Source organism: Oncorhynchus mykiss, chromosome 9 (assembly GCF_013265735.2).
Source record: "Oncorhynchus mykiss isolate Arlee chromosome 9, USDA_OmykA_1.1, whole genome shotgun sequence".
Classification (NCBI taxonomy): domain Eukaryota; kingdom Metazoa; phylum Chordata; class Actinopteri; order Salmoniformes; family Salmonidae; genus Oncorhynchus; species Oncorhynchus mykiss.
Genome location: NC_048573.1, coordinates 44,251,531 through 44,275,105, shown reverse-complemented (window position 1 = coordinate 44,275,105; position 23,575 = coordinate 44,251,531). Strand labels below are relative to the sequence as shown.

Sequence of the window (23,575 nt, the reverse complement as noted above, 5' to 3'; positions counted from 1 at the left end):
TGCCAACCGTTCCCTCTCCCTCATGTTGTTAGCCAGCACTAAATGCTTGTCGACACTAAGGACCCATTTCCCGGACTAATAACTAATAAGCACTCTCAATGAAGATTATCCATTGAGCTTGTTTTTTCGTATAGCGTTAGACTTCATTCGGGTCCAGGAAACTAGCCATATTTTGACAAGCCTATGCATTAAAAAGTGTTGCTGTTGAATCTTGGACTTTGATTAATCTGACCAACTAAAATACGTTGAACCATTTCGTAAAACATGGTTTAATGGTGGTGACTATGTAAACCAGCATGCCTCGTTTCTTAATGCCCAAAGTTGCTTTGATATCCCCTGCACAGACTTCAGACGAGCTCAAAGGCAAAAGCCCATGGATTTCCCTTTGGATTTCATACAGGCTGTTGTTGATACTCTAGTACGTTGATTGTAAATGTATTGATTTCCTCTCCACTTGTATACGGAGTAACTAATCATTATCTGTAAATATATGCTTGAATCAGCACATGGAGAGGAGAGGAATAGTGTGTGGAAACAGGAATGAGAAATAGAAGTGGAAGTATGGATAGATGGAAGAAAAAAATGTAGAAAGAAAGATTACAAAGAATGAAAGAATGACTGTTGAAATCATTTCAATATGATTCCGCTATTGTTCCCTCTTCTCATTGACATTACAATGGCCTTTTAAGTTTTGGCTCCATTTTAAGAGCCAGTGCTGTGGATTTCATGACTTCATCCACAGTAACTGATGTGTCCCTGGGCACAGCCCCCTGTAAGAATGAATAAAGTGACTTCTCTTGTGCTGCCACACTCTATAAATTCATACATTTGTTCCTTTTCTTTTCTCCTCGGCGTATGTTTACCCCTCTTGTTCCTGTCAGAGACCCTCTCTGAACACACTCTTTTCCCTTGTCACTTAAAGCACTTTCCGTCCGTTTCCCATTTCAACTTCTGTCATTGCCTACTCTTTGAACTGTCATTTTTGTTTTAATCAGCTCCGTTTTCCTCTGCAGACTGTCGGCTGTAAAAGTAGCAGACCTGGGATATATTGTGTACTGTTGAGGCGTAACATCTAGGTAGAATGTCTATGGATGCTCTCGAAAATGGGGTTTGTGATGGTCTGGATTGTGTTGAGTAGGAAAGGATTGCTCACCTCGAACTGGACAAAGATTTTTGCTTTAACAAGTCGGACTTGAGGGTCCAAATCCCTGTCATTCGCATGAAGAAGAGATGCCGATAGAGGGGACGTAATCATTTGTCGGCGAGTGAGTAACTCGCCTCTACCATCCGTCTTATTGGCCAACGTGCAATCATTGGAGAAAAAACTGGATGCGCTCCGTTCAAGACTATCCTACAAACAGGACATTAAACTGTAATGTCTTATGTTTCACCGAGTCGTGGCTGAACGATGACATGGATATATACGTATAGTTGGCTGGGTTTTCCGTGCATCAGCAAGACAGAACAGCTGCCTCCGGTAAGACAAGGGGTGGCGATCTGTGTATCTTTGTCAATAACAGCTGGTGAGGGAAATATAATATTTAGGAAGTCTTGATGTTACGCTCGCCTGAGGTAGAGTATCTCATGATAAGCTGTAGACCACACTATTTACCAAGATAATTTTCATCTATATTTTTCGTAGCTGTCTATTTACCACCACAAACCAATGCTGGCATTAAGACCGCACTCAATGCCGCCATAAGCAAACAAGAAAATGCTCATCCAGAGGCGGTGCTCCTAGTGGCCAGGGACTTTAATGCAGGGAAACTTAAATCCCTTTTACCTAATCTCTGCCAGCATGTCACATGTGCAACCAGAGGGGAAAAAAACTCTAGACCACCTTTACTTCTACTACACCAGATCCGACGCTTGTCGGTTGTGGCTGGGCCTGCAAACTATTACACACTACAAAGGGAAGCCCAGCCGCGAGCTGCCCAGTGGCACGAGCCTTCCAGACAAGCTAAATTACTTATGCACGCTTTGAGGCAAGCAACCACCACAAACCAATGCTGGCATTAAGACCGCACTCAATGCCTCCATAAGCAAACAAGAAAATGCTCATCCAGAGGCGGTGCTCCTAGTGGCCAGGGACTTTAATGCAGGGAAACTTAAATCCCTTTTACCTAATTTCTGCCAGCATGTCACATGTGCAACCAGAGGGGAAAAAAACTCTAGACCACCTTTACTTCTACTACACCAGATCCGACGCTTGTCGGTTGTGGCTGGGCCTGCAAACTATTACAGACTACAAAGTGAAGCCCAGCCGTGAGCTGCCCAGTGGCACGAGCCTTCCAGACAAGCTAAATTACTTATGCACGCTTTGAGGCAAGCAACACTGAAGCATGCATGAGAGTGCCAGCTATTCCGGACGACTGTTTGATCACGCTCTCCATAGCCGATGTGTGTAAAACCTTTAAACAGGTCAACATTCACAAGGCTGCAGGGCCAGACGGATTACCAGGATGTGTACCGAGAACATGCGAGAACAAACTGGCAAGTGTCTTCACTGACATTTTCAAACTCCTTGACCGAGTGTGTAATACCTACATGTTTCAAACAGACCACCATAGTCCCTGTGCCCAAGAACACCAAAGTAACCTGCCTAAATGACTACTGACCCGTAGCACTCACGTCTGTAGCCATGAAGAGCTTTGAAAGGCTGGTCTTGGCTCACATCAACACCATCATCCCAGAAACCCTAGACCCACTCCAATTCGCTTACCGCCCCAACAGATCAATAGATGACACAATCTCTATTGCACTCCACACTGCCCTTTCCCACTTGGACAAAATGAACACCTATGTGTGAATGCTATTCATTGACTAAAGCTCAGCGTTCAACACCATAGTGCCCTCAAAGCTCATCAATAAGCTAAGGACCCTGGGACTAAACACCTTCTTCTGTAACTGGATCCTGGACTTCCTGAAGGGCCGCCCCCAGGTAGTAAGGGTAGGCAACAACACATCTGCCACGCTGATTCTCAACATGGGGGCCCCTCAGGGGTACGTGCTTAGTCCCCTCCTGTACTCCCTGTTCACCCATGACTGCATCGCCAAGCACAACTCCAACACCATCATTAAATTTGCTGACGACACAACGATGAGACAGCCTATAGGGAGGACATCAGAGACCTGGCAGTGTGGTGCCAGGACAACAACCTCTCCCTCAACGTGACCAAGACAAAGGAGATGTGGCATGGGTCCTTAGATCCTCAAAAGGTTTTACAGCTGCACCATCGAGCGCATCCTGACTGGTTGCATCACCGCCTGGTATGATAACTGCTCGGCCTCCGACCGCCAGGCGCTACAGAGGGAATGGCATTCGGCCAAGTACATCACTGGGGCCAAGCTTCCTGCCAAGCTTCCTGCCATCCAGGACCTCTATATCAGGCAGTGTCAGAGGAATGCCCTAAAAATTGGCAAAGACCCCAGCCACCATAGTCATAGACTGTTCTCTCTGCTACTGCATGGCAATTGGTACCAGAGCGCCAAGTCTTGGACCAAAAAACAGATTATCAAATGACTAGACAGACTATTAGCTTTGACCCCCCCCACCTTTTTTTACACTGCTGCTACTCGCTGTTTATTATCGATGCATAGTCACTTTACCCCTATCTACATGTACATATTACCTCAATTAACTTGACTAACCTGTACCCCCGCACATTGACTCGGTACCGGTACACCCTGTATATAGCCTCGTTGTTGTTATTTTATTGTTACTCTTTTATTTTTTTACTTTAGTTTATTTAGTCAATATTTCCTGAGCCCCTATTTTTTTTTTTTTTACTGCATTGGTGGTTAAGGGCTCGTTAGAAAGCATTTCACGGTTGTATTGGGCGCATGTGACAAATAAAATTTGATTTGACTACACATCATTTAGTCACAGTTGGTACCCCCAATAGTATGTCCAGTGGCATGATCATTCTAGGTTATGACGATACATATTCAGTCTCCATTGCTATCAGTGGTGTAAAGTACTTAAATAGAAAATACTTTGAAGTACTACTGAAGTCATTTTTTTGTGTATCTTTACTTTACACCCCTTTACTATTTATATTTTTGACAACTTTTACTTCACCACATTCCTAAAGAAAATAACATTATTTTTACTCCATGCATTTTCCCTGACACCCATACGTACTCGTTACATTTTGAATGCTTAGCAGGACAGGAAAATTGTCAAATTCACACACCTATCAAGAGAACATCTCTACTGTCTCTGATCTGCCCAACTCAGTAAACACAAATGCTTTATTTGTGAATGGCGTCTGAGTGTTGGAGTGTGCCCCTGGCTATCCATAAGTTAAAAACAAGAAAATTGTGCCATCTGGTTTGCTTAATATAAGGAATTTGTAACAAATTATACTTTTACTTTTGATACTTAAGTATACTTAAGCAATTACATTTACTTTTGATACTTAAGTATATTTAAAACCAAATACTTTTAATCAAGTAGTATTTTACTGGGTGACTTTAACTTGTGTCATTTTCTATTAACGTTTCTTTACTTTTACTCAATTGAGAATTGTTTTCCAACACTGATCGCTATGCATACACTCCCCTATGTATTTATTTGGCAGTGAAGCTAAAACGTTTAATTGATATATTCCAGCATTTTGGATGTGAGTTCAAATGTGCGTGCGGGCGTGCGTTTTCCACGACTTGGTCTGATAGCATGCTCTCTGGCATGTTGTGAATTTGGGGGCTGAATAATAGTAGCTGTACTGGTTGTTAGTTGCTCAGAGCTGGATGAGTCTTTAAATGAATAATCCAACCCGCTGAAGGCCACCCTGGGACGCTAGCACATCACTGTGCAGTGCAGTCCACTTTTGATGCGGGAGGAGGGGGGGGTTGGTGAAGGAATAGGGTTTTTTAGTCATCGCTGTGATGGCAAAGTGCCTGCAGTGTCTACAATGGCTGGGGGAACTATGAGGGTGAGAATGGTGTCCTCGTCTGAACTACCACTAGTGTTAATCAGTGGCGATTTTAGCATGTACTGTACATCTTGGTGGGACAAACTGAACCAAAAAATGTATGCATGCCAGCAAAGCCACGACACAACACTAACAACACTATAACGGTGACAAACGGTGCCCATAAACTGTTAGGGCCTACATAAAGCTGTTCCAACAGCAAGGATTTATTTTCAGCACCGTGGAGTGAATCCTTACCACTGCTACACCTGGAAATCAGCAGAGCCTTGTCTGGCAGCATAATAGATCATTCAGCCTCATTTACTGCCATTTAAAAAAAACATAGCTGATATGGCTGACATGCTGAAATAAATATGGTTTCTACTGACTCCTTGTGGATTTGTGGAACTCGATAAGAATAATGATGAATGCCGACATGAGTTATGACTTTTTGTACCATACACAAACGTTATTTTGTTTTATGATCAGTAAATTCATAATGTTTGTTTGTTGTATCATTAACACTTAGCTGTAAGTATAAGCAAGTGCACGCAAACGATCTGCAACGAGGGAGGCCTATTCATTCAGCACTTTCAAAATGGACACCGACAGAAGTTCAGATAAGGGCTCAACATCTTGCGGAATTTAACTTTACTCTTCTTTAAGTCACCACACACACCGAGCGAGAGAGAGAGAGAGAGAGAGAGAGAGATGTTGTTAGCCTACAATTTCAAGTATTTTATTAGGCGTATGTGGTCTAAAAACTAAGGAATATACAATCACGAGGATCCACTTTTATAGACAATATACAAACACAAACAAAAACAGCCCTCGCAATATCAACTGGAATTACATGGTTCTATTACTGTACCTTTTGTTTAAAAAATAATCATAATTGGAATGGGAAGAGACTGTCACTGGCAAACATGGTTACAGACCCAACAACATTATATAGTATCCCCTCTGGACTGACGGGTGCCTCCGGACTGACGGGCGGCTCTGGCGCCTCTGGACTGACGGGCGCCTCCGGACTGACGGGCGGCTCTGGCAGCTCCGGACTGACGGGCGGCTCTGGCAGCTCCGGACAGACAGGCAGCTCTGGCGCCTCTGGACTGACGTGCAGCTCCGGACTGACGGGCGGCTCTGGCAGCTCCGGACAGACGGGCGGCTCTGGCAGCTCCGGACAGGAGGGCGGCCACTTCCTTTGCCGAGGCACCGGATGCACTGGTCCGTGGAGGCGCACTGGAGGTCTCGAGCAACGAGCCTGCACAACCCGTCCTGGCTGGATACCCCCTGTAGCCCGGCAAGTGCGGAGAGTTGGAACAGGCCCCACTGGGCGCTGGGCCGGCTTCATCCCTCCTGGCTCGATGCCCACTCTAGCCCGGCCGATTCGAGGAGCTGTGATGTAGCGCACCGGGCTATGCGTGCGCACTGGGGACACCGTGTGCTTCACCGCATAACACGGTACCTGCCCGTTCACTCTCTCGCCACGGGGATTTGGCTCAGGTCTCCTACCTGACTTCGCCAATCTCCCCCCCAAAGCAAATTTCTGGGGCTGCCTCTCGTGCACGTTACCTCGATCCAATTCCTCGTAGTGTCGCCTCTCCGCTCTAGCTGCCTCCAGCTCCTCTTTCTGACGGCGATACTCTCCCGGCTGTGCCCAGGGTCCCTTGCCGTCCGATATATCCTCCCATGTCCAGGGGTCCATTACACGCTGCTTGGTCCTTTGGTGGTGGGTAGTTCTATAACGGCTGTCGTGGTTGAAGAAGGTGAGGACCAAGGTGCAGCGTGGTACATGTTCATCTTTTATTATGAATTGAACATTGAATGGAAAAACAACAAAAGAGAATGAACAAAACCGAAACAGTTCTGTCTGGTACAATATACAAAAACAGAAAACAACTACCCACAGACACAGGTGGGAAAAGGCTACCTAAGTATGGTTCTCAATCAGAGACAACGATTGACAGCTGCCTCTGATTGGGCACCATACCAGGCCAAACACATAGAAATACAACACACAGAACAAAACATAGAATGAAAAACATAGAATGCCCACCCCAACTCACGCCCTGACCAAACCAAAATAGAGACATAAAAAAGGAACTAAGGTCAGGACGTGACAATAGTATCCCCTCCTCATGGTTACAGACCCAACAACATTATGGGGCGGCAGGGTAGCCTAGTGTTAGAGCTTTGGACGAGTAACCGGAAGGTTGCAAGTTCAAACCCCTGAGCTGACAAGGTACAAATCTGTCGCTCTACCCCTGAACAGGCAGTTAACCCACTGTTCCTGGGCCATCATTGAAAATAAGAATTTGTTCTTAACTGACTTGCCTAGTTAAATAAATAAAAAATATAGTATCCCCTCCTCATGGTTACAGACCCAACAACATTATATAGTATCCCTTCCTCATGGTTACAGACCCAACAACATTATATAGTATCCCTCCTCATGATTACAGACCCAACAACATGATATAGTATCCCCTCCTCATGGTTACAGACCCAACAACATTATATAGTATCCCCTCCTCATGGTCACAGACCCAACAACATTATATAGTATCCCCTCCTCATGGTTACAGACCCAACAACATTATATAGTATCCCCTCCTCATGGTCACAGACCCAACAACATTATATAGTATCCCCTCCTCATGGTTACAGACCCAACAACATTATATAGTATCCCTCCTCATGGTTACAGACCCAACAACATTATATAGTATCCCTCCTCATGGTTACAGACCCAACAACATTATATAGTATCCCCTCCTCATGGTTACAGACCCAACAACATTATATAGTATCCCTCCTCATGGTTACAGACCCAACAACATTATATAGTATCCCTCCTCATGGTTACAGACCCAACAACATTATATAGTATCCCTCCTCATGGTTACAGACCCAACAACATTATATAGTATCCCTTCCTCGTGTGGAAAAGCACGAGTTAAATTATAATACACAAAGTTAGCAAAACCAATTAAATGCATCATTCCTAAAATTATTAATAAAATCCTAATGAGAAATCCTATATATATATATACACACATAACAATTGAGATGTACAAACTATGGCATAAGGGAACGATGAGCGTATAAGAGGCGTGCTGTAATTTCTATTAAGACATTTGAGCGAGGTAGTCGATATGCCTAGAAGTCAGAACATGGGATGTTCTTACAGTTTTCTATAAGCAGACAATGAAAGCTCCCTAAAAACAGGCTATAGGCTACATGTGCACCACCAAGTCAGAACAGTAGGCTATGTTCTGAGGGGGAGAGGGACCAAAATCTTAAGGTGAGACACATGGGCTACTAACAGCTTACTACACAATATACACTTAGTATTACTTTCTTAGCTACAGTATACATAGAGTATATCCCTTTAGGGACTCACCGTTGTTGTGCTGTGCTCACTTGAACAGGAAGGTCCTTCTTGTGTCTTCAAAGTCTGGCATTCTCTGGATGAAGTCATGCTAGATTGATAGCATGGCTATTGTATTCAACCTTTTCTGGCCCATGGTGTTGCGTGTGAATGTTTGTCATTTTAAGCTTGGAAAAGAGACCCTTTCTGACAGATGTTTTAAACCCTTAAACCCAGACTTGGACCACACACCACTGAATAGCAGGCAGGGAAAGCAAAATAGTGATTGCTTTGCAATGCATGCAGTTAGCCACTGATTCCTTCCACACCAATCATTGTTGAAAATTTGCCTGTAGATTGTCGACGTGATTCATGATGTCGACTGCTTGTCTAGCTAGCTTTCTAGGTTTTGAAAGTGTGATGTCCAATCAAAGCTAGATATACCATGATTTGACATCATTTTATCTGTGGCCAATGACCTTGAGTCTTCTTGGACCAGCACTTATACTGTACATTTATGGCAGCACCCAAGGGGGCTTGAACTGCCTAGCTCTCCCTGTAGATTCTGCGGTGACGTAATGTCCCCATGAGTAGCAGAAGACCGAACCACAACTAGAAAAGATTACCAACGCCTACGCTCTGTGCTTTTGCTGGCTGCCCCTCCACCACAGAAAGCACTGAGCTTGGCTGAAACACCTGCATTTTGAAGCTGCCTTACTCAAGAAAGAGATCATGTTTGTATGCGGCTTTATTATCTCAGAACTAAACAGGTGGGGCCCAAAACAGCTGTGGCTCTGCCCTGAATGACAGGTCGCCACGGGTGTTAATATAGTGCTGCCCCAACTCTGGTGCAGTATACCCCTACGCAGTATGCAACCATGCTGTCAGAGGTACTTCAAATCAAAGTGTATTGGTCACATACACAGATTTGCTGACGTTATCTCCAGGGCAGTGAAATGCTTGTGTTTCTAGCTCCAACAGTGTAGTAATACCTAGCAATACAAAACAATACACACATAATACAAAAAGTTAAAAGAAAGAAATTAAGAAATGTCAAAACGAATCCAATTAACAACCCAAATAGCACTGTAACAGTAATCTATATGCAATCTATATGTATATACAACGGATTCATTTAGAGCAGATATACTATGAATGATATGTTCAGCAGTAGATATACTAAGAATGATATGTTCAGCAGCAGATATACTAAGAATGATATGTTCAGCAGCAGATATACTAAGAATGATATGTTCAGCAGCAGATATACTAAGAATGATATGTTCAGCAGTAGATATACTAAGAATGATGTGTTCAGCAGTAGATATACTAAGAATGATATGTTCAGCAGCAGATATACTAAGAATGATATGTTCAGCAGCAGATATACTAAGAATGATATGTTCAGCAGTAGATATACTAAGAATGATATGTTCAGCAGCAGATATACTAAGAATGATATGTTCAGCAGCAGATATACTAAGAATGATATGTTCAGCAGTAGATATACTAAGAATGATATGTTCAGCAGCAGATATACTAAGAATGATATGTTCAGCAACAGATATATTAAGAATGATATGTTCAGCAGCAGATATACTAAGAATGATATGTTCAGCAGTAGATATACTAAGAATGATATGTTCAGCAGCAGATATACTAAGAATGATATGTTCAGCAGTAGATATACTAAGAATGATATGTTCAGCAGCAGATATACTAAGAATGATATGTTCAGCAGCAGATCTACTAAGAATGATATGTTCAGCAGCAGTTATACTAAGAATGATATGTTCAGCAGCAGATATACTAATAATGATATGTTCAGCAGTAGATATACTAAGAATGATATGTTCAGCAGCAGATATACAAAGAATGATATGTTCAGCAGTAGATATACTAAGAATGATATGTTCAGCAGTAGATATACTAAGAATGATATGTTCAGCAGATATACTAAGAATGATATGTTCAGCAGCAGATATACTAAGAATGATATGTTCAGCAGTAGATATACTAAGAATGATATGTTCAGCAGTAGATATACTAAGAATGATATTTTCAGCAGCAGATATACTAAGAATGATATGTTCAGCAACAGATATATTAAGAATGATATGTTCAGCAGCAGATATACTAAGAATGATATGTTCGGCAGTAGATATACTAAGAATGATATGTTCGGCAGTAGATATACTAAGAATGATATGTTCAGCAGCAGATATACTAAGAATGATATGTTCAGCAGCAGATATACTAAGAATGATATGTTCAGCAGCAGATATACTAAGAATGATATGTTCAGCAGCAGATATACTAAGAATGATATGTTCAGCAGTAGATATACTAAGAATGATATGTTCAGCAGTAGATATACTAAGAATGATATGTTCAGCAGGAGATATACTAAGAATGATATGTTCAGCAGTAGATATACTAAGAATGATATGTTCAGCAGCAGATATACTAAGAATGATATGTTCAGCAGCAGATATACTAAGAATGATATGTTCAGCAGATATACTAAGAATGATATGTTCAGCAGCAGATATACTAAGAATGATATGTTCAGCAGCAGATATACTAAGAATGATATGTTCAGCAGTAGATATACTAAGAATGATATGTTCAGCAGTAGATATACTAAGAATTATATGTTCAGCACTAGATATACTAAGAATGATATGTTCAGCAGCAGATATACTAAGAATGATATGTTCAGCAGCAGATATACTAAGAATGATATGTTCAGCAGTAAATATACTAAGAATGATATGTTCAGCAGCAGATAAGATATACTAAGAATGATATGTTCAGCAGTAGATATAATAAGAATGATATGTTCAGCAGCAGATAAGATATACTAAGAATGATATGTTCAGCAGCAGATATACTAAGAATGATATGTCCAGCAGTAGATATACTAAGAATGATATGTCCAGCAGTAGATATACTAAGAATGATATGTCCAGCAGCAGATATACTAAGAATGATATGTTCAGCAGCAGATATACTAAGAATGATATGTTCAGCAGTAGATATACTAAGAATGATATGTCCAGCAGCAGATATACTAAGAATGATATGTTCAGCAGTAGATATATTAGAGTCAGCTATGTCAAGAATCCAGTATTTACATAAATGAACAGTGTAAATAAAATGCAATGTTAAATTGTATAAATATTAGAATGAGCTATGCAGCTCATAGTATGTACTGTAAATACACAGTACAAAATCACATAGCAAAAGGGATAGAAATGTAGGAAATTTGCTTCCGGATCTGAGTCCGGAATATAAATAATATACTGTGCATTCGTAAAGTATTCAGACCCCCTTCCCCTTTTCCACATTTTGTTACGTTACAGCCTTATTCTAAAATTGATTCAATTATTTGTTTTCCTCGTCAATCTACACACAATAGTTTTTTTTAAACATTTTTGCAAATGTTAAACATTTTAGAACAGAAATACCTTATTTACATAACTATTCAGACCTTTTGCCATAAGACTCAAAATTGAGCTCAGGTGCATCCTGTTTCCATTGATCATCCTTGAGATGTTTCTACAACTTGATTGGAGTCCACCTGTAGCAAATTCAATTGATTGGACATGATTTGGAAAGGTACACACCTGTCTATATAAGGTCCCACAGTTGACACTACATAACAGTGCAAAAACCAAGCCATGAGGTCAAAGGATTTGTCTGTAGAGCTCCGAGACATGATTGGGTTGAGGCACAGATCTGGGGAAGGGTACAAAAAAAATTCTGCAGCATTGAAGGTCCCCAAGAACACCATGGCCTCCATTCTTAAATGGAAGAAGTTTGGAACCACCAAGACTCTTCCTAGAGCTGGCCGCCCAACCAAACTGAGCAATCGGGGGAGAAGGACCTTGGTCAGGGAGGTTACCAAGAACCCCATCTCTGCAGCACTCCATGAATCAGGCCTTATTGGTAGAGTGGCCAGACGGAAGTCACTCCTCAGTAAAAGGCACATAATAGCCCGCTCTGAGTTTGCCAAAAGGCACCTAAAGACTCTCAGACCATGAGAAACAAGATTCTCTGGTCTGATGAAACCAAGATTGAACTATTTTGCCTGAAGGCCAAGCATCATATCTGGAGGAAACCTGTCACCAGCTGTGGGGATGTTTTCGGCAGCAGGGACTGGGAGACTAGTCAGGAAAGATGAACGGAGCATGGACTGACTACAGAGGTCCATGATGAAAACCTGCACCAGAGCACTCAGGACCTCAGACTGGGGTGAAGATTCACCTTCCAACAGGACAACAACCCTACTTACACAGCTAAGACAACACAGAAGTGGCTTCGGGACAAGTCTCTGAATGTCCTTGAGTGGCCCAGCCAGAGCATGGACTTGAGCCAAATTGAACATCTCTGGAGAGACCTGAAAATACACTGCTCAAAAAAATAAAGGGAACACTAAAATAACACATCCTAGATCTGAATGAAATATTCTTATTAAATACTTTTTTCTTTACATAGTTGAATGTGCTGACAACAAAATCACACAAAAATTATCAGAGTTATCAAATTTATCAACCCATGGAGGTCTGGATTTGGAGTCACACTCAAAATTTAAGTGGAAAACCACACTACAAGCTGATCCAACGTTGATGTAATGTCCTTAAAACAAGTCAAAATGAGGCTCAGTAGTGTGTGTGGCCTCCACGTGCCTGTATGACCTCCCTACAACGCCTGGGCATGCTCCTGATGAGGTGGCGCCAAACCGGTCATGCTTGAGGATGTTGCAGGCAGCAGAACGTTCTCCACAGCGTCTCCAGACTCTGTCACATGTGCTCAGTGTGAACCTGCTTTCATCTGTGAAGAGCATAGGGCGCCAGTGGCGAATTTGCCAATCTTGGTGTTCTCTGGAAAATGCCAAACGTCCTGCACGGTGTTGGGTTGTAAGCACAACCCCCACCTGTGGACGTCGGTACCTCATACTACCACCCTCATGGAGTTTGTTTCTGACCGTTTGAGCAGACACATGCACATTTGTGGCCTGCTGGAGGTCATTTTGCAGGGCTCTGGCAGTGCTCCTCCTGCTCCTCCTTGCACAAAGGCAGAGGTAGCGGTCCTGCTGCTGGGTTGTTGCCATCCTACGGCCTCCTTCACGTCTCCTGATGTACTGGCCTGTCTCCTGGTAGCGCCTCCATGCTCTGGACACTACGCTGACAGACATAGCAAACCTTCTTGCCACAACTCGCATTGATGTGCCATCCTGGATGAGCTGCACTACCTGAGCCACTTGTGTGGGTTGTAGACTCACATAGTCTCATGCTACCACTAGAGTGAAAGCACCGCCAGCATTCAAAAGTGACCAAAACATCAGCCAGGAAGCATAGGAACTGAGAAGTGGTCTATGGTCACCACCTGCAGAACCACTCCTTTATTGGGGGTGTCTTGCTAATTGCCTATAATTTCCACCTGTTGTCAATTCCATTTGCACAACAGCATGTGAAATTTATTGTCAATCAGTGTTGCTTCCTAAGTGGACAGTTTGATTTTACAGAAGTGTGACTGACTTGGAGTTACATTGTGTTGTTTAAGTGTTCCCTTTGTTTTTTTGAGCAGTGTAGCTGTGCAGTGACGCTCCCCATCCAACCTGACAGAGCTTGAGAAGATCTGCAGAGAAGAATGGGAGAAACTCCCCAAATACAGGTGTGCCAAGCTCGTAGCTGTCATGGTTCCACCTGTCACCAGAGGGCAGCAGAGACCGTCCTAGAGACATTAACGACACTCCGCTGTGTCCAATTTACTCATTATGATTTACCTGTTAAAAGAGGGGTGTTTTCCTTTTGTAGAAGCTTGAATTGTTTACCGTGTGCTGTTGTTTCCTGAGTGAGTTTTCGAGACATAGTGTTTGTTTTTTTCAAGTGCACTGTGATCCTGCGACTACCGTTTCTCAGTAAAGTATCATGTTTATCCTTAACTACTGATTCCTCGCCTGGTCTCTTCTCTGCACCTGGGTCCAACCTTACCACATCACAGTAGCTTCATACCCAAGAAGACTCAAGGCTGTAATCGCTGCCAAAAGTGCTACAACAAAGCACTGAGTAAAGGGTCTGAATACTTATGTAAATGTCATTAAGGTTTTTTATTTGTAATAAATTTGCAAACATTTCTAAAAACCTGTTTTTGCTTTATTGTGTATATTGTGTGTAGATTGATTGGAGGGGGGACAATTTAATCCATTTTAGAGTAGGGCTGTTATGGTGCGTGAATGAGGACCCAAAAGCGAATTAACAAACAGAGTACTTTAATGACGAACATACGTGGGCTCAGATGGACAGGTAGATTCCGACAGGACAGGACAAGGTTGCAGCACACACGATGATAGTCTGGTTCAGGCATGAGACACATAAACCAACAAACAAGAATCCGACAAGGACAGGAGCAGAAACAGAGACAGATATAGGGACCTAATCAGAGGGAAAAAGGGAACAGGTGGGGAACGGGGTGAATGGGTAATTAGGAGGAGACAAGGCACAGCTGGGGAAAAGAGGGGGAGAAAAGGTAACATAACAACGACCAGCAGAGGGAGACAGGGTGAAGGGAAAGGACAGAGACAAGACAACATGACAGTACCCCCCCACTCACCGAGCGCCTCCTGGCGCACTCGAGGAGGAAGCCTGGCGGCAACGGAGGAAATCCTCGATCAGCGCACGGTCCAGCACGTCCCGAGAGGGAACCCAACTCCTCTCCTCAGGACCGTACCCCTCCCAATCTACTAGGTACTGATGACCACGGCCCCGAGGACGCATGTCCAAAATCCTACGGACCCTGTAGATGGGTGCGCCCTCGACAAGGATGGGGGGGGGGGGGGGGGAAGACGAGCGGGGGCGCGAAGAACGGGCTTGACACAGGAGACATGGAAGACCGGGTGGACGCGACGAAGATATCGCGGCAGAAGAAGTCGCACTGCGACAGGGTTAATGATTTGAGAGATACGGAATGGACCAATGAACCGCGGGGTCAACTTGCGAGAAGCCGTCTTAAGGGGAAGGTTCTGAGTGGAGAGCCAAACTCTCTGACCGCGACAATATCTAGGGCTCTTCGTTCTACGCTTATTAGCAGCTCTCACAGTCTGCGCCCTATAACGGCAAAGTGCAGACCTGACCCTCTTCCAGGTGCGCTCGCAACGTTGGACAAAAGCCTGAGCGGAGGGGACGCTGGACTCGGCGAACTGAGATGAGAACAACGGAGGCTGGTACCCGAGGCTACTCTGAAAAGGAGATAGCCCGGTCGCAGACGAAGGAAGCGAGTTGTGGGCGTATTCTGCCCAGGGGAGCTGTTCTGACCAAGACGCAGGGTTGCGAAAAGAAAGACTGCGTAAGATGCGACCAATAGTCTGATTGGCCCGTTCTGCTTGACCGTTAGACTGGGGGTGAAAGCCGGAAGAGAGACTGACGGAAGCCCCAATCAAACGGCAAAACTCCCTCCAAAATTGAGACGTGAATTGCGGACCTCTGTCCGAAACGACGTCTGACGGAAGGCCATGAATTCTGAAAACATTCTCGATGATGATTTGTGCCGTCTCTTTAGCAGAAGGAAGCTTAGCAAGGGGAATGAAATGAGCCGCCTTAGAGAACCTATCGACAACCGTAAGAATAACAGTCTTCCCCGCTGACGAAGGCAGTCCGGTGACAAAATCTAAGGCGATGTGAGACCACGGTCGAGAGGGAATAGGAAGCGGCCTGAGACGGCCGGCAGGAGGAGAGTTACCGGACTTAGTCTGCGCGCAGACCGAACAAGCAGCCACGAAACGACGCGTGTCATGCTCCCGGGTGGGCCACCAGAAACGCTGGCGAATGGAAGCAAGCGTACCCCGAACGCCAGGGTGACCGGCTAACTTGGCAGAGTGAGCCCACTGAAGAACGGCCAGACGAGTAGGAACGGGAACGAAAAGAAGGTTCCTAGGACAAGCGCGCGGCGACGGAGTTTGAGTGAGTGCTTGCTTTACCTGCCTCTCAATTCCCCAGACAGTCAACCCGACAACACGCCCCTCAGGGAGAATCCCCTCGGGGTCAGTGGAGGCTACTGAAGAACTGAAGAGACGAGACAAAGCATCAGGCTTGGTGTTCTTAGAGCCCGGACGATAAGAAATCACGAACTCGAAACGAGCGAAAAACAGCGCCCAACGCGCCTGACGCGCATTAAGTCGTTTGGCAGAACGGATGTACTCAAGGTTCCTATGGTCAGTCCAAACGACAAAAGGAACGGTCGCCCCCTCCAACCACTGTCGCCATTCGCCTAGGGCTAACCGGATGGCGAGCAGTTCGCGGTTACCCACATCATAGTTACGTTCCGACGGCGACAGGCGATGAGAAAAATACGCGCATGGATGGACCTTGTCGTCAGAGAGGGAGCGCTGAGAAAGGATGGCTCCCACTCCCACCTCTGACGCGTCAACCTCGACAACGAACTGTCTAGAGACGTCAGGTGTAACAAGGATAGGAGCGGATGTAAAACGATTCTTGAGGAGATCAAAAGCTCCCTGGGCGGAAACGGACCACTTAAAGCACGTCTTGACAGAAGTAAGGGCTGTGAGAGGAGCTGCCACCTGACCGAAATTACGGATGAAACGACGATAGAAGTTCGCGAAGCCGAGAAAGCGCTGCAGCTCGACGCGTGACTTAGGGACGGGCCAATCAATGACAGCTTGGACCTTAGCGGGATCCATCTTAATGCCTTCAGCGGAAATAACAGAACCGAGAAATGTGACGGAGGAGGCATGAAAAGTGCACTTCTCAGCCTTCACGAAAAGACAATTCTCTAAAAGGCGCTGGAGGACACGTCGAACGTGCTGAACATGAATCTGGAGTGACGGTGAAAAAATCAGGATATCGTCAAGGTAAACGAAAACAAAGATGTTCAGCATGTCTCTCAGGACATCATTGACTAATGCCTGAAAGACAGCTGGAGCGTTAGCAAGGCCGAAAGGAAGAACCCGGTATTCAAAGTGCCCTAACGGAGTGTTAAACGCCGTCTTCCACTCGTCCCCCTCCCTGATGCGCACGAGATGGTAAGCGTTACGAAGGTCCAACTTAGTGAAAAACCTGGCTCCCTGCAGGATCTCGAAGGCTGAAGACATAAGAGGAAGCGGATAACGATTCTTCACTGTTATGTCATTCAGCCCTCGATAATCTATGCAGGGGCGCAGAGACCCGTCCTTCTTCTTGACAAAAAAAAAACCCCGCTCCGGCGGGAGAGGAGGAGGGGACTATGGTACCGGCGTCAAGAGCTACAGACAAATAATCTTCGAGAGCCTTACGTTCGGGAGCCGACAGAGAGTATAGTCTACCCCGGGGGGGGGTGGTTCCCGGAAGGAGATCAATACTACAATCATACGACCGGTGTGGAGGAAGAGAGGTGGCCCTGGACCGACTGAACACCGTGCGCAGATCGTGATATTCCTCCGGCACCCCTGTCAAATCACCAGGCTCCTCCTGTGAAGAAGAGACAGAGGAAACAGGAGGGATAGCAGACATTAAACATTTCACATGACAAGAGACGTTCCAGGAGAGGATAGAATTACTAGACCAATTAATGGAAGGATTATGACAAACTAGCCAGGGATGGCCCAAAACAACAGGTGTAAAAGGTGAACGAAAAATTAAAAAAGAAATGGTTTCACTATGATTACCAGAAACAGTGAGGGTTAAAGGTAGCGTCTCACGCTGAATCCTGGGGAGAGGACTACCATCCAGGGCGAACAAGGCCGTGGGCTCCTTTAACTGTCTGAGAGGAATGTCATGTTCCCGAGCCCAGGTCTCGTCCATAAAACAGCCCTCCGCCCCAGAGTCTATTAAGGCACTGCAGGAAGCTGACGAACCGGTCCAGCGTAGATGGACCGACAAGGTAGTGCAGGATCTTGAAGGAGAGACAGGAGTAGTAGCGCTCACCAGTAGCCCTCCGCTTACTGACGAGCTCTGGCCTTTTACTGGACATGAAGTGGCAAAATGACCAGCGGAACCGCAATAGAGACAGAGGCGGTTGGTGATTCTCCGTTCCCTCTCCTTAGTCGAGATGCGGATACCTCCCAGCTGCATGGGCTCAGCACCCGAGCCGGCAGAGGAAGATGGTAGTGATGCGGAGAGGGAGGCGACGGAGAGCGCGAGCTCCTTTCCACGAGCTCGGTGACGAAGATCAACCCGTCGCTCAATGCGAATAGCGAGTTCAATCAAGGAATCCACGCTGGAAGGAACCTCCCGGGAGAGAATCTCATCCTTTACCTCTGCGCGGAAACCCTCCAGAAGACGAGCGAGCAAGGCCGGCTCGTTCCAGCCACTGGAGACAGCAAGAGTGCGAAACTCAATAGAGTAGTCTGTTATGGATCGATTGCCTTGACATAGGGAAGACAGGGCCCTGGAAGCCTCCTCCCCAAAAACAGATCGATCAAAAACCCGTATCATCTCCTCCTTAAAGTCTTGATACTGGTTAATACACTCAGCCCTTGCCTCCCAGATTGCCGTGCCCCACTCACGAGCCCGTCCAATAAGGAGAGATATGACGTAGGCGACACGAGCAGTGCTCCTGGAGTAAGTGTTGGGCTGGAGAGAAAACACAATATCACACTGGGTGAGGAACGAGCGGCATTCAGTGGGCTCCCCAGAGTAACACGGCGGGTTATTGATTCTGGGCTCCGGAGATTCGAAAGCCCTGGAAGTGGCCGGTGGATCGAGGCGGAGATGGTGAACCTGTTCTGTGAGGTTGGAGACTTGGGTGGCCAGGGTCTCAACGGCATGTCGAGCAGCAGACAATTCCTGCTTGTGTCTGCCTAGCATCGCTCCCTGGATCTCGACGGCTGAGTGGAGAGGATCCGAAGTCGCTGGGTCCATTCTTGGTCGGATTCTTCTGTTATGGTGCGTGAATGAGGACCCAAAAGCGAATTAACAAACAGAGTACTTTAATGACGAACATACGTGGGCTCAGATGGACAGGTAGATTCCGACAGGACAGGACAAGGTTGCAGCACACACGATGATAGTCTGGTTCAGGCATGAGACACATAAACCAACAAACAAGAATCCGACAAGGACAGGAGCAGAAACAGAGACAGATATAGGGACCTAATCAGAGGGAAAAAGGGAACAGGTGGGGAACGGGGTGAATGGGTAATTAGGAGGAGACAAGGCACAGCTGGGGAAAAGAGGGGGAGAAAAGGTAACATAACAACGACCAGCAGAGGGAGACAGGGTGAAGGGAAAGGACAGAGACAAGACAACATGACAAGGGCTGTAATGTAATATAATGTGGTTCTGAATACTTTCCGAATGCACTCCATATATGTGAATGATGTGTATGGACAGTATGTGAATAGAAAAGCACTAGTTATATAGGATGAGCCATGACTAGAATACTGTATAGTGAACAAAAATATGAACGCAACAATTTCTACGATTTTACTGAGTTACAGTTCATATAAGGAAATCAGTCAATTGAAATAAATGAATTAGGCCCAAATCTATGGATTTCATATGACTGGCAATACATGCATGCATGCATCTGTCGGTCAGACTATTTTTTAAGGTAGGGGTGTCGAGCAGAAAACCAGTCAATATCAGGTGTGACCACCATTTGCCTCATGCAGCGTGACGCATATCCTTCGCATCAGGCTGTTGATTGGGGAATGTTGTCCCACTCCTCTTCAATGGCTGTGCAAAGTTGCTGGATAATGGTGGGAACTGAAACACGCTTTTGTACACATCGATCCAGAGCATCCTCAATGGGTGACATGTCTGGTGAATATGCATGCCAGTGGGACATTTTCAGATTGTAGGAATTGTGTACAGTTCCTTGCGACATGGGGCTGTGCATTATGCTGAAACAGGAGGTGATGGCTGCGGAGGAATGGTACGACAATGAGTGTGAGGATCTCTGTGCATTCAAATTTGCCAGTTTATGGTAGAGAAATTAACATTAAAATCTCTGGCAACAGCTCTAGTGGACATTCCTGCAGTCAGGATGCCAATTACACGCTCCCTCAAACCTTGTGTGACAAAACTGCCCATTTTAGAGTGGCTTTTCATTGTCTCCAGCACAAGGTGCGCCTGTGTAATGATCAAGCTCTTTAATCATCTTCTTGATATGACAGCCACACCTGTCAGGTGTATGGATTATCTTGGCAAAGGAGAAATGCTCTCTAACAGGGATGTAAACTAATTTGTGCACAACATTTCAGAGAAATAAGCTTTTCGTGCATATGAAAAATGTCTGGGATATTTTATTTCACCTCGTGAAATATGAGACCAACACTTAAGATGTTGTATTTATATTTTTGTTCAGTGTACATATAAAGTTGGTAAAACAGTATGTAAACATTATTAAAGTGACCAGTGTTGAATGACTCAATGTACATTGGGCAGCAGTCTCTAAGGTGCAGGGTAGAGTACTGGGTGGTAGCCGTCAAGTAACAAGTTTTGAGGTTCAAGTCAGGGTACTGGGTGGAGACAGCTAGTGGTGAAGCTGTTTAATCACAAACTTTTGACCCTCTCCACTACAGCCCCGTTGATGTGGATGGGGTTGTGCTTTCTCTGCTGTCTCCTGTAGTCCTCAATCAGCTCCTTTATTTGGTTGACATTGAGGCGCTGTCGGCTGTCTCGTCGTTGTAGGTAATCAGGCCTTCCAGTATTGTGTCGAGTTGGAGATGTGCGCAGTCATGGGTGAACGAGGAATACAGGAGGGCGCTGAAGACGCACCCCTGTGGGGACCCCGTGTTGAGGTTCAGCGTGGCGGAGGTGTTGTTGACTACCTTCACCACTTGGAGTCGGCCTGTCAGGAAGTCCAGGACCCAGTTGCACAGGGAGTGTTTCAGACCCAGGGCCAGAGCTTAATGATGAGCTTCGAGGGCACTATGGTGTTGAAGGCTGAGCTGTAGTTGATGAACAGCATTCTAACTTGAGTAAACAGATAGTAATCCTGGATTTTATGTAGCAGTATTTGTAGATGTACCTGAGTGAGATCGAACCAGGTAAAATCACCCCAGAGCTAGAAATGTCACAAATGGTGCTGAATCAGAATATTTTGTAAGTTGTCAAGTGGGTGGTCACGTGTGTTAGCGATCAGAGGATCGTTGGGTCGAGCCTGGTAGGGGACAGTTGAAGAAGCACAGCTGTTAGCAGCACAGTGAAGATGTTTTTTTTAAGGTTCTGGTTTAAAAAAAAAAAATGTATTTCTGTGATCCAACTCCTCAGAGAGTGCTAGCATCAGTATACTTTTTCAACAACAGCTGAGCCATGGAACAGCTAATGGCCTATATTCACAAAGTGTCTCGGTGTATGAGTACAGATCTAGGATCCGTTTTCTTTTTTAGATCATAATGAATAAGATTGCATGGATCAGCCCTTTCTTGGACGCTTGACACATACAGCCCCTGGAGCTCAGGGACAGGGTTAAGTAAAACAGAATCATAGCTAATTAGTGAAAAAAACGAATTAGTACATTTGTTGTATCTCTATCTTTGTCTGTCCCTCTCCCAATCTTTCTTTGTATCTCTTTGTAGCCTAAGGAGAGGACTTTGTGATGTCCATGGGTTTCTTGTCCTGTGAACAGTAGCCATTGCTAAGCTGTTTGTTTGGCTAGCGGTAGTGCCGTCCACTGTCTCTCCCACACCTTCTCCTCTTCTGGGCCCAACTAGCCTTTTAATTAGGGTGAGCAGTTAATAGTGCCAAGCTAGCACCACTGCCACTTCAGCACTTTAGCCTGAGTTAGTATCCCCACAATCGATTTGTAAGAGCGGTAGCAAGAGAAGGCCACTCTATTGTTGAAGTACCAGGGCAATCATGATTCGCCTTTTGGGTGGGGGTGGGGGGGGGGGGTTGCTTCTTTCACAGCAAATTATGGAAAAGTGCCAAAGTCAGGTATATCAATACTTTGCTTTCTCCTCGATTCTTGTACTTTTATAATAGATAGCAAGGTCTTGGAATTCTTCTCACACACCACCAGTAAAGAATGTTCTAGGCATTCAGCCTTCAACTGAAGAAAAATAAATAAAATCAAGAAACCTTGTGCTCAATATAGATACTATAAGCTTTTTTCCCCTCTCGCCCCTTTTTTTGTTTTGATTCAAAGATGCAGTAGAAGTATTTAGCATTTAGATGACATTGCCAGAGAGGTGCGATGGATCAGCACCACTCTGAGGAGTGTTTCTCTGATAACATAGGTAGGGCACCCGGACAGACACAACAGACGACCGACACGCCAGATGGACGGACGGACAGAACAGACCGACAAGACAGACATGCAGGTGGGCAGACACGACAGAGAACATTGACAGACAGAGAGACATGGCCAACCAACCAGCCGATAGATGGGTGGGCAGTGGAATACCTGCTGTACCCGTTGTTGCTGCAGGAGCTCAGAACAGCAGAGCAGAGAGGCTCCGGGGAATGCCATGGCAACTGGCGTAGCAAACCCCCCGCAGGGTGCCCCACAGAGACATGGGGGGGTGACCTTGCTCGGACCTTGCGGGAGGGGGCAGTTACCGCTGCCCACTGCACCACGGCCTCGACTGGCTGCACAGCCCATTAGCTTCCTGATTATGCTCAGCTTAGCCATTAGCTCCTCAGAAGTATCTCACCCCCCCGGCTCCCTCTACCAGTTTAGATGCCGTCACGAGTTTCTTCGAAAATGGGAAGGAAACAACAGCAAGTGCTTTCTAGCTCTGGGGAATGAACGAGGCACACAAAAAATACTAGAGTAAAATGGAAAGAAAAAGTTCTCTTTTACTATTAAACAACCTGCAGTAAGCATATCGTTTTGTAGATATAGATTGTTTTTCGTAGTTGTATGATTGTATTTTTATATATATATGAATATTTTTGTTTTGCTACAGATTTATAATATAGACTTATAGTATAGATTTTCACTGGACATACAGTATATTGTAATTGTTCTATTATGACACTGGAAGGAAGTTCCTTAGGAACCCATGGCTCAGAGACCCATATGGACCTACCTTACCTGCTAGTACTTCCTGGTAGTGTATAGTTTAAAGGTCAGAAAAAGTACAACATTTGATAAGTCCTTAAGTTTCTGTCATCTAGCCTCAGATATAATTTAGTATTGCCGTCTTTGCTTCAAAGTAGACATGTTGTATGCTCCTGGCCATTTTACTGGAAAGAAAAGCATGATAGTTTATACTTTGATAAAGGAGAGCTGTCTGTCCTGATGTTTCTTTGCCTTTCAACCTCTTCTTTTCTTTTTATCCTCTTTCTAGCCCTTGCCTAAGGAGCCATCGTAAGGAGTTAAGAACTAAGTGGGTAGG

At 45.0% G+C, this 23,575-nt stretch overlaps 1 protein-coding gene across 2 annotated transcripts in view; it reads left to right on the top strand.

Moving 5' to 3' along the window:
- tafa5l (TAFA chemokine like family member 5, like) overlaps positions 1-23,575 on the top strand; it is a 45,307-nt gene that overhangs the window by 17,292 nt on the left and 4,440 nt on the right. The window contains exon 4 of one of the 2 annotated variants that reach the window (XM_036988104.1): positions 23,528-23,570. In XM_036988104.1, coding sequence (XP_036843999.1) covers positions 23,528-23,551 — 24 coding nt within the window. In that variant the 3' untranslated portion in view covers positions 23,552-23,570. Of the gene's footprint in view, positions 1-23,527; position 23,575 lie in introns of both variants that reach the window. The other variant, XM_036988103.1, reaches the window with a different exon arrangement.